This window comes from Ctenopharyngodon idella, chromosome 15 (assembly GCF_019924925.1).
Source record: "Ctenopharyngodon idella isolate HZGC_01 chromosome 15, HZGC01, whole genome shotgun sequence".
Lineage (NCBI taxonomy): Eukaryota > Metazoa > Chordata > Actinopteri > Cypriniformes > Xenocyprididae > Ctenopharyngodon > Ctenopharyngodon idella.
Window position 1 is genome coordinate 16,544,472 of NC_067234.1, and position 12,593 is coordinate 16,557,064.

The following is a 12,593-nucleotide window of genomic DNA, read 5'->3' on the forward strand; positions in this document are numbered from 1 at the left end:
GCTTCATAAAGTTTCTTCTTCTTCTTTTGGATATTATGGCAGTTGGCAAACCAGCTTTGGTGCATTTCTGCCACCTACTGGGGTGGAGTGTGAAGCATTGACGTAGAAGGAAAAGAAAGAAAGAAAGAAAAAAAAATAAATTCTTCTAATTAATCTTGTTTTCTTAAGATATTCTAATAATGCTGTTGTTACTTTTGGATTATTATTCAGTAGGTTCTTTAATGTTAACTTCATTTGGTTATTTATTCAAGGAATAGTTGATATTGCCACTGTCGGACAAATTTCATAATCGTCTCGGTTACGTATGTAACCCTCGTTCCCTGAAGGAGGGAACGGAGACGTACGTCAGAAGTGACCGACGAATTGGGTTATCGCTAGAGAGCCCTATCAGCTTCGAGTGAACTACAACAGGCCAATGGAGTTGGCGTGCGACATTTGCATAATGCGCACCGCCCCCGCCAGGTGGTATAAATAGGGGAGCAGATGCAATCACACTCTGTTTTTCGCTGAGGAGACAATCTAGTCCGCACTACAGCGAGGGTACAGCAACTGTGGCGACGGGACGTACGTCTCCGTTCCCTCCTTCAGGGAACGAGGGTTACATACGTAACTGAGACGTTCCCTTTCAGTCGGTCACGTTCGACGTACGTCAGTAGTGACATCAGTACGGCATAAATGGTATAAATAGGGGAGCAGATGCAATCGCACTCTGTTTTTCGCTGAGGAGACAATCTAGTCCGCACTACAGCGAGGATACAGCAACTGTGGCGACGGGACGTACGTCTCCGTTCCCTCCTTCAGGGAACGAGGGTTACATACGTAACCGAGACGTTCCCTTTCAGTCGGTCACGTTCGACGTACGTCAGTAGTGACCGATGAATTGGGATCCCAAATAAAGCGTCACAGTATGAACCCCTTCCAGTGCCCAGCGCAAGCTCTAGCCACCTGGCGCACCAGTGGGACGGGGAAGGGGGCGAGCTTACGCCGAGAGAGTCTACTGCTGTTCCGACATACCCATTAAGTAAACTAGACTACACTGGGGAAGCGAACCCGAAGGGGACGCTGCGGAGACCACTACCCACCCATAGGGGAGGAATTTACGTGGAGAGTACACATATGGACTGGCCGTGGGCAGTACGCATATGGAGTCCCTGGGATGGCTCCACCTGGGTAGGGGGAGACTCATCTGACAGGTGACAGCAGAGCTGGCTCTGCTAGGGAAAGACATGGGCTCGCCGTAGGGAGTTGACCGTGGACAAATACACACATGGGACCGCTCACGTGGAGGGGTCACGACATGTGGAACCCAGCCAAACGTCAACGTCGGTGACAGAGGTTTGGCCTGGCATCAGACACTCCGCAATGTCCGAGCCGAAGGGGGAGGCGGAGGAACTCGACAGGGTTCGCCAAGCGGGGAACTCGACTGGAGTAAAAAGGATGCACATATCCGGCCCGGGGGGCGGGAGTGGCATTGCAAGCCGACAATAGAACGGGCTCTTCGCGTCTACCGGCTGGTGGAAGCGAGTACACAGGGAAGATACCGGTTCTACACGAAGGCTATAGAATCGTGTTCGGTGTCGCCCAGCCCACAGCTCTACAGATATCTGTCAGCGAGGCGCCGTGCGCCAGCGCCAAGGAAGAGGCCACCCCTCTGGTGGAGTGGGCTCTCAACCTGAGCGGGCAAGGCACGCCCTGGGACTCATACGCCAGGGCGATGGCGTCCACTATCCAGTGGGCCATCCTCTGCTTGGAGACAGCCTTTCCCTTCTGCTGGCCTCCGTAACAGACAGAGCTGATCTGAGGTCCTGAAGCTTCGCGTTCTGTCCACATACAGGCGCAGAGCGCGGACGGGACAGAGCAAAGCTAGGGCTGGGTCTGCCTCCTCCGAAGGCAGCGCTTGCAGGTTTACTACCTGATCTCGAAAGGGAGTGGTAGGAACCTTGGGCACAAATCCAGGCTAGGGTCTCAGGATAACGTGAGAGTCACCGGGCCCGAATTCCAGGCACGATTCGTCAACCAAAAATGCGTGCAGGTCCTCTACCCTCTTGAGCGAGGCCAATGCAACCAGGAGGACGGTCTTTAGGGACAGTACTTTTAACTCGACTGATTGCAAAGGCTCGAAGGGACGATACAGGAGAGATGTAAGAACCAGGGTCAGATACCAAGAGGGTACAGAGGGGGGCCGGGGAGGATTTAGTCTTCTCGCCCCCCTCAAGAACCTGACGATCAGATTGTGCTTCCCTAGCGATTTACCATCAACTGCATAGTGATGTGCGGCGATAGCGGCAACATACACCTTGAGGGTGGAGGGAGACAGCTTTCACTCCAGGCCCTCTTGCAGAAAGGAAAGCACGGTTCTGACCGAACATGATCGGGGGTCCTCTCGCTCTGGTTGAGAGGAACACCATTCGACGAACAGGTTCCACTTCAGCACATAGAGGTTCCTCGTAGAAGGAGCTCTAGCGGAAGTGATAGTGTCTGCGACCGCTTGCGGGAGATCACTCAGAACCTCCGCGTCCCGTCCAGGGACCACACATGGAGTTTCCACAGGTCGGGACGCAGGTGCCAGAGGGTGTCCCGTCTCTGAGTCAGGAGGTCCTTTCTCAGAGGAATGGGCCAGGGAGGTGCTGTCGCGAGGAGCGTGAGGTCCGAGAACCAGGTCCGAGTGGGTCTGTATGGAGCCACTAACAAGACCTGCTCCTTGTCCTCCCTGATTTTGCACAGGAGCTGTGCGAGAAGGCTCACTGGGGGTAACGCATATTTGCGTAGGCCCCGGGGCCAGCTGATTGCCAGGGGATCCGTGCCGAGCGTGCCGCCGGTCAGGGAATAGAACAACTGGCAGTGGGCAGTCTCCGGGGAGGCGAACAGATCTATCTGTGCCTCGCTGAAGCGCTGCCAGATCAGCTGGACCACCTGCGGATGGAGTCTCCATTCGCCCGGAAGCGGAGGCTGCCGTGAGAGCTCATCGGCTGCACGGTTGAGCACGCCTGTGACGTGAATGGCACGAAGCGACCTCAGATGCTTCTGACTCCATAGCAAGAGATGGCGGGCGAGTTGCGACATACGGCGGGAGCGTAGACCACCCTGATGGTTGATGTACGCAACGGCCGCAGTGCTGTCCGAGCGGACCAGTACGTCTTGTCTGTCAACAGCTCCTGGAAGCGGCCCAGTGCAAGACGTACTGCTAGCAACTCGAGGCAATTGATATGCCAATGCAGCTGGGGCCCCGTCCACAGACCCGATGCTGCATGCCTGTTGTACGTGGCTCCCCACCCCGTGGAGGAGGCATCTGTGTGGACTACAGCATGCCTGGACACTTGTTCAAAGGGGAACTCCCACCCGCAGGAACGAAGGGTCCGACCACTTGGTGAGGGTGCGACGGCAGTTCGGTGTCACGGGGACACGGAACGTACCGCGCTGCCACGCCCATCTCGGGACCCGGCCGCGGAGCCAGTGTTGAAGCGGCCTCATATGAAGCAATCCGAGCGGCGTGACTGCGGCTGCGGATGCCATATGCCCCAGGAGCCTCTGAAAGAGTTTCAGTGTGGCCGCTGTCCTGCGCTTGAGCGTACTCAGGCAGGTCAACCAAATCCAGTTCCATACCGAGATAAGAGATCCTCTGCCCGGAGGAGAGTTTGCTCTTGTCCCAGTTGACCCGAAGACCCAACCGACTGAGGTGAGCTAACACCATGTCCCTGTGTTCGCACAACTGCTCCTGCGAGCTGGCCAAGATGAGCCAGTCGTCGAGGTAGTTGAGGATGCGAACGCCCTGTTCCTTGAGGGGAACAATGGCCGCCTCCGCAACCTTCGTGAAGACGCGGGGCGACAGGGCCAGCCCGAAGGGTAGGACTTTGTACTGATATGCCCGACCCTCGAACGCAAACCGTAGGAAGGGTCTGTGACGAGGCAGAATTGAGACATGAAAGTACGCGTCCTTCAGGTCGATCGCTGCAAACCAATCCTGGGGACGGACGCATTCGAAAATGCGCTTCTGCGTAAGCATCTTGAATGGCAGCCTGTGAAGGGACCGGTTCAGGACACGCAGATCCAGGATTGGCCGTAGCCCACCGCCCTTTTTTGGTACAATGAAGTAGGGGCTGTAGAACCCTGACTTTGTATCAGCTGGAGGGACCGGCTCGATTGCATCCTTCGCCAGGAGGACAGCAATCTCCGCCCGGAGAACAGGTGCATTGTCCAGGGACACCTGAGTGTAGTGGACACCCCTGAAGACCGGGGGACGCCGGGCGAACTGAATCGCATAGCCGAGTCTGATAGAGCGAATGAGCCAGCGGGACGGGCTGGGGAGCGCTATCCAGCTTCCAGACACCGAGCCAGCGGGACCAAAGGCACCACAGACGCACCGGGGGTGGGGCAGCGAAGCAGAGTGCTGGAACCCGACTTGGACGGCGCAGCGGCCCGAAGTGGGGTCAGACTCTGCAAGGTGACAGTGTGAATGGGAGACGGCTGGGGGGCGGCCTTGACCATCACACTGGGACCTGCTGGCGAAGTGGGAGTGGGCTGCGAGTGGCAAGGCTGAGCCTCGCGCGCTGACAGCCGCAGTCTCTTGTGACCTGGAGGATTGGGAAACTGCTCTTTTTGTGATGAAGTGGGTACCACTGGACTCCGGAGAGCCAGCGGCGGGACAGACAATTCACAAATTCCCCCCGGCTCTCCTCCGGAGATGGAGTCCTCTCCCGAAGAGCAGGAACCTTCCCCTCCAGGTCTCCCGTCTCAGGGTCGCGTCTTCCTCGACCTCTTGCCACCTGGCTTGGCCTGAGCGGGCTGGGCGCCGCGTCCGCGACCGGCACCCTGCTGTTTGGCTGGTGTTGGCTGCTGCTTTGCCAACTTAGCAGGGGCGGAGGACGACGCAGGCGGGTGCCCTCGGCGACGAGCGGGCTGAGGCTGCGCGGCCGGCGGCGGGGTGGAGGCAGCAGCGGACCGCCGGGGCAGGACGTGTTTAATAGCCTCAGCCTGCTTTTGGGTGGCAGAGAACTGCTGGGCGAAGCTCTCTACCGCGTTGGCGAAAAGGCCGACCTGTGATATGGGCGAGTCCAGGAACCGATATTTGTCAGTATCCCTCATATCAGCAAGAGTCAGCCACAGGTGGCGTTGCTGGACCACAAGCGTGGCCATCGCCTGACCAACAGAACATGCCGTCAGCCCGGGAAAGCATAGCCGTCAACTCAGGATCGGGCTCGGACAATGCTACGGTCCCGGAGGGAGGTAACGCAGCCGAGTCCTCATCTCCCGAGGACTCTTGCTCACCTTCCGATGCCGCGATCGACATGCGGTCATCTGCCGGTGCTCCGAAAGAAACGGCTGGTCGCTCCGTAGAGGGACCAGCACGCTCAGTCGGCAACACCACCGGTTGCAGTGAGGTAGAGGGGACAGGGGCCCGCGGAGCGGCGCTCGGCCGGGAAGCCCTGACCGTGATCCTCAGATCACCCTGCCTATACGCCGGCACACCGTCACCCCGGCCGAAGCCAGAGAAAACGGTGGCACGGGGCATAGGGGAGGGGACGCCCGCTCCCTGAGAACCAAGGAACGAGAGTCTCGATCTCAACACTGCAATAGTCATGTTCCCACAGTGAGAACATGAACCATCCACAAAAGCTGCTTCAGCGTGCTGAACGCCCAGGCACGTGATGCAGCGATTTTGGCCGTCAGCGGGGACCAATGAACGAGCGCATCCAGTAACGCACAGACGAAATGACATCTTGAAAAAGATGCAGGGTTCGTCTGTTAAGCTCTTTTAGGAGGGGAAAATTCAGCTCTCTTGTGCTGAAGCACACAGGGAGTGTCACGATGTGTTCGGGTACACCACTCCCCGAACACAACGGAGGAACCGGCCCAAATCGCAACAGACACAATGCTGGGAATTGGAAATTCTGTGCTGTCAAAACAGCAGTTGAGAGCTTTAAGCTCAGGCTCCTCGGGAAGCTCGCGACCTCGCTGAAGTGCCGTCACACCAACACAAGAAGTAATTTTCCTTTTTTTCTTCTTTGCTTGAAGAATTCACTGAAGTCTGAAAGCTGGAACACACTAGATGGCTCCGAAGCGAAAGACAGAGTGCGATTGCATCTGCTCCCCTATTTAAACCACCTGGCGGGGGCGGTGCGCATTATGCAAATATCGCACGCCAACTCCATTGGCCTGTTGTAGTTCACTCGAAGCTGATAGGGCTCTCTAGCGATATCCCAATTCGTCGGTCACTACTGACGTACGTCGAACGTGACCGACTGAAAGGGAACAATAACTCATATTCTTTGTGCATAAAAGTGTGCAAAATAACACTAATATTAAGAAAATATAGAATTGCGATACTAGAATAATAGGTCATTCTGTGTCATTCATGTATACACTGAATATACAGTCAAACCAAAATTTATTAAGACACCTTGAACATTACATTCATTAATACAGTTTATTCACTATAGTTTAAAAAATGGTAATAAAATATGACAAGATCTCAGAGTTAAACTGTCAGAAAAAAATAATAATAATAATCTTAATTATGTCAGATAACACTTAAGCAAAACATGGTCAGGTCAAAGTGTCTGAATCATTTTTGGTTCCAAATTTTTATACATTTTACTGGTAGTCCACTGTATGAAGAATTTTTGGGTATAATATGTCACAGTTTACTTTATTTTGCCATCCTCACTTACATAAATGAACTGTAGTGTCCTGCACCAACTAGTAAAAATCTATCAAAAATATATATATATATATATATATATATATATATGTATATATACTAATTCTTATATTGGTATTTCATATATGGTATAAACCTAAATCTTCATTTATCATGAGAATGTATATATGAAACATATATGACATCACTACTCGGATATAGGGACATATATTACATTTCCGTATAGGATAAGTTGCACTACAGTTGCTGTCACACTTAACATTAAAAATATCCTTGAGTTACTGTAATATAATGTGCACTAATGAGAACACAAAGGTGAATTGTGTGGCCAGTGAACTAAATGTCTATCAAAAATAAAGCTGTGGCCAGAACATTTACTTCAACATACAATTATTACATCATTGTGTTGTCTGAAAGATCTCAAGAGACGAAACAGTAGATATATTTGGACTCAATGACGCAGATGTCCAATGATCTTTGTGACATGAGAGAATAAGGACTAGCATTTATAAAGGACTAATTTAATTCAAAGCAGCTCACAAGTGTTCAGACACTGTCATTGTTTGCTCTGGCTCTAAAACTTTAAGATTATTTAGATTTATTATTACATAAGTCTGTGATTGAAATATTATGCAGCAAGTTTACATAAAGATATATTTTCAACATTTGAGAATGGATGTTAAAAGTGTGAGATGACAGTTTAGTATTTAAGTTTTTAAGTCCATATTTTGGTTATTTCTTCATTGTAATTTATATTTTCAGCCTGTGCAAAACAACAAACACAAAGCTGCCATGTTTTTATCCCAGAATATCTCGATTGTTCATCCAGAGCACTTTTTCATCACTGGGCTTACAGATACACCGTACAGCACTTATTACTATATATTCTTATTTATCATATATTTTATTTCTATAATTGGGAACTCGATAGTCATTCTCGTTATAGCTCTTCACCGGAGCCTGCACAGTCCAATGTACATTGGTGTGTTTAACTTGGCCTTGGCAGATATTGGTGAAGTTAATGCGCTGATTCCTAGCATGATCAAGATTTTTTTTTTTGACTCACAGTACATCTCATACAATGATTGTTTGGCAAACATGTTTTTTGTAAACTTCTTTATTACTGTGCAGACTTACACTCTTGTTGTTCTGGCATTTGATCGTTTCGTTGCAATCTGTTTGCCACTAAGATATAATGCCATAGTAAATAATAAGTTCATGGCTATAGTGTTTTCAGTAATATGGGCATTTAACACCTTTCTTGTAACACTGTCAACATCTATGATGACCAGACTTTCATTCTGTAAATCCAACGTGGTAGAGAGTTGGTATTGTGACTATGGAACATTGTTGAGGATGCCATGCAATGACAGTAGCATTAATACGTTAATAGCAGTCCTCATTCGAGCTTTTTTCCTTGTAGCACCACCGTTCATTATAGTCCTGTCATATGTGGGCATTTTTATTGCTTTATGTAAAATTACAACTTGGGGAGGACGTTTTAAAGCACTGAAGACCTGTGTTTCTCACCTTTTGGTAGTTGGATCATTCTTTCTTCCAATATTATGCATTTTGATTGCTGCACCTGCTGCTAATGCCAGGATCATCAGCGGATCTCTTTCATTTGCTCTTCCACCAATGCTAAATCCCATCATTTATGTTTTAAACACAGCTAAAATCAAAGACTTAATCCGAAAAGTGCTTAACAACAGATCTGCACCAATTAGAGGGAATGTTTCAAAATGACTGTAATGATTGTCTATGTGTTCTTAAATCATTGTGAATTAAATTACCTAAAATTACATGTATATGTATTTCATAAATATTTTTAGATCTATTATGTGGAAAACAAAATGTACAAGCAGAAAATAAATTCTGTCTGCTAGACTGAGAGTGGACACATTAGATGTGTGTGTTGGTTAACAGCAGTGAAATGTTTATTTATTTATGAATGAATCCATCTGATTTCAAATGTATGTAGTGTACTGTGTTTGTTCTTAGTTACTGACCCCAAGACAACAAATTGAAAAGCCAAAATGCTTTAGCAAGCAATCTGAATTATTTTATTTTAATATATTTCTGTCAGGAATAACAGGAATACCAAAGAGCATGTTTGATAAAGATAGTGTTTTAATAACAGTTAATGAATACAATGAACAAAAGCAAAAACACGGCCGAGATGATGGTAATAAAAACAGAAGAGGCAGATGTGGACAGCAATGTTTCAATATTCGGTATATACTATAATCATTAAAGAAACAGGCTCGCATGCACAAACTGCTGTGTGGGGAGAAGGCGAAGTGTTATTAATTCTCATTTTTCAGTGTCATTGAGGGTAAATTCAAATAAATGTATTTCACTTGATTGTTTTTTTTTTTGTTTTTTGTTTTTTTTTGCAAAACTGTCATGTTATGGGTAACACTTTATAACAACTCTGATAAAGTACTTATATACTAATATATACTATATACTTAGGTGAAAAAAAGTACACTTCTATAATGTATTTAAAGTGCTCTATTTTCGTGCACTAATTTTGTACTTAATATACTAAAAAGTCTTCTTTAGTACTTCTTAAGATAATATTAAGAAAATCTAAGTGTACTCAACTGTGCTATTTTGAGACACCATGAAATATGAACTAAAATGTGCTTTTAATATACTATTTCTGTATTTAAAAAATGTATTTATATACCACTTATAGTACATTTGAACCCATAGTGTACTACAAGTGGTAACTAAATAATTTTTTTTTTAATACAGAGAGACTCTCCATTGAAATTAATGTCCAATAAAGGTTGGTTTAAAGCACTTAATTAATGACATTTCCCCTTTTTCTGTGACCTAATCTATTTACTCCTAATAACCAATTAACAATTCCTTTACTACAAGCTAATTAATTGCACAATAATAATTGTGTTAATTACATTGACAATGAATAAAGAACTCATTATTTGTATATAGCCTATTAATATACTAACCAAGTACAATATATTAACTATGGATAAACATTTCATATAATAATAAAATAAATATTTAACGTTAACTATGAAATACTTAATTATGGTATAGTTATAGTTATAGTTAGTGTTAACCACATAAGGTTGGTGCTTTGGTTTCATTTTCAAGGACTTTTAGTTTGTTATCAGTAATTCTTGTGTTTTCTCCCTGTTTTCGTCTTATTGTCACGGTAATTCATTGTTCCCATTCAGTCAGTCACGTTCGACATTATGTCGATACTGATGTAATGGGGTCAGTGAGATTTACATGCTGAGTCACACCCATCTGGCATATCCGGGTATAAATAGGACCGGCATACTCACTTCTATTCATACTTTTGCTTCGGAGCCGAGCGGTTGCAAGCGATCGCTCTTAATCCTGTCACCTTTTCAAAGAGTGCAAATTCCTGAAATTAAGAGAGCAAAACAGCAATTTTAATTGCTACTGGAATTTCTGCAATTTTCATTTCAGCGCAACATCTCATCCCTGAGTGTTTCAGCTATAAGAGCAATCCATAAAAGAGCAAGCATGGGCATTCAGCGTCTTTTTCAGTCCGTGTGTTTTTGAATGCAGTCGTTTCCTGACCTCATCTGACGGCCACAATTGCTGTCTCATGTTCCTGGGCAAACAGCACGCTGAGAGAGTGCTCATGGATGGTACGTGCTCTCACTGCGAGAGCATGTCCATGTTGGCATTGCGATCACAGCTCTCCTTCTTTAACACGGAGGAACGAGTCTCCTCTGCTTCTAACCAGCCCCTGGTTAGCACTTTGGGAGATCTGAGGGTTACAGTGGGAGCTTCTTCGTCTGGCCTGCCCCCACAAACCTCCCACTCCTCTAGCATGCCATGTGTCGTCGAGTTGCCGGATGTTGATGCAGGTCCCTCGCATGAGGCACCTCCTATCTCATTCGGCGCTCTGGATGAGGATCTGATGTTGATTGCGGCATCGGAGAGTGGGCTTTTGTACTCTGAAGAGGACCTCTCTGTTGTTCTGGTGGGCCTACGGAGAGCTCCCTTTGAGCCCCTAGAGTCAGTTGAGCTTAAACACCTGTCTTTGAAGACAGTGCTCCTGACCATGCTCGCTTCCTTCAAGAGGGTCGGGGACCTGCAAGCATTTTCACCAGCAAATCATGCCTAGAATTGCCTCACGTCATCCTGAGAGGCCGGCTTGGACACGTGACCAAAGTTCCCACCACTCCCTTCCAGGACCAGGTGGTGAACTTGCAAGCACTGACCTTGAAGGAGGCAGACCCAGCCCTTGTGTTGCTGTGTCCTGTTCACTCTCTGCACGCTTACGTGGACCACACGCAGAGCTTCAGAAGCTCAGAGCAGGTCAGCAGAAGGGAAAGGCTATCTCCAAACAGAGATTGGCCCACTGGATAGTGGATGTCATCGCCTTGGCGTACCAGTTCTAAGGCAAGCAGTGCCCCCTAGTGATGAGGGCTCACTCCACTCGGGTGTGGCTTCATCCTGGGCTTTGGCGCACGACGCCTCTTTAGCAGACATATGCAGAGCTGCGGGCTGGGCGACACCCACATTTGCAAGGTTTTATAATCTCAGAGTGGGCCCGGTGTCTACCCGTGTGCTGTTGACAAGTAGATAGCCACAGGTTCTCGCTTGCAGTGCTATGTTCCTCCAAGGAGGGGATGCGAGCACTTACTTGCTCCTCAGTTCAGTTCCCCAGATGGCGAATCATGTGGAGTTTCTTCCTGCATCTTGTGGCAGTCAGACATGGTGGAGGCATCCGACGCCGGGCCCAGTACTTGTGAGCCTGCCAGTTCGGTCAGCCCTTGTACTGGGCCAGATGCCCATATGATGTGATTCCCCACCGATAATCCCATATGTGTACTGTCCATGGTATGGTTTCCCTGACAGTAAACCCGTGTCTTTCCCTGGGCGGCTCTACTCTGCCTGGTCTCTGTGCCAGTAGTGTTCCTTCCTGGTTAGGTAGGACCTAATTCAGATGTAGTGCTACCCCATGGGTCAGTCCATATGTGTACTTCCACACATTACCTCCCTTCGGGCAGGGTGTGGTTTCCGTAGCACTCCACTCTCTTGGACTGGGAATGCTTCCCTAGCATTGGTCATTGCTGAAACGTGGGAATTGAGGTCCGAAGCTGCTGGTAAGAACAGCAGCTTCGACCTCCCTTGAGTAAGGCCTTGTCCCCTCTGTCGTCCATCCCTCTGTATGGACGACTCCTCAGGCCTACTTCAGACGCTGGGTGGGTCACGACATTGTGAGTAGCACTTGCCTTGGGCACGCCGCTGCTTGCCAGCATCTGCATCTCCAACACTCGTAACTTGGTTCAGTTGCTATGACATTTTCCATAGGGACCCCATTATATCAGTATTGACGTAACGTCAAACATGACTGACTGAATAGGAACGTCTAGGTTACTATTGTGACATTACATCCCCTGCCCATGGCCCTGAACCACCACTGAATGACCGGGTTCCTTGTCAGCTCCTCAGCAAAATATGAATGGAAGTGAGTATGCCGGTCCTATTTATACCCAGATATGTCAGGTGGGTGTGGCTCGGCATGTAAATCTCACTGGCCAATTCCCATTAACTCATTTTCTACCATTTGGAGGTGATTGGGCTCCCAGGCGAGACCCCATTTTGTCAGTATCGACGGAACATCTCGGTTCCCTCCTTCATGGAACAGGGGTTACAGTAGTAACCTAGACATTTCATTGATTATTGAGCTCAATTATTTGTGTATATTATGTATAATTATGTGTATATAATGCCTTCATTAACTCTGTTCATTGTCTTGAGTTGGTTGTGCTTATTTCTTCTTTTTCTTTTTGCTTGTGTTTGATTTAATAAAGTTAAGCTGCAATCTTCTTTGTAACATGACAAAAACCATCTGATCATACTTTATAAATAAAATGATATTATTGCACAAAACCGTTTATTTCTCAGGGCTCAACGC

The 12,593-nt window shown here is 47.8% G+C and overlaps 1 protein-coding gene across 1 annotated transcript; it reads left to right on the forward strand.

Moving 5' to 3' along the window:
• Positions 1-7,417: 7,417 nt before the first annotated feature.
• LOC127495071 (olfactory receptor 1M1-like) lies at positions 7,418-8,404 on the forward strand. Its single transcript, XM_051861481.1, has one exon. The coding sequence runs from the start codon at positions 7,451-7,453 to the stop codon at positions 8,402-8,404; it is 954 nt and encodes a 317-aa protein (XP_051717441.1). The 5' UTR covers positions 7,418-7,450.
• The last annotated feature ends 4,189 nt before the right edge of the window (positions 8,405-12,593 follow it).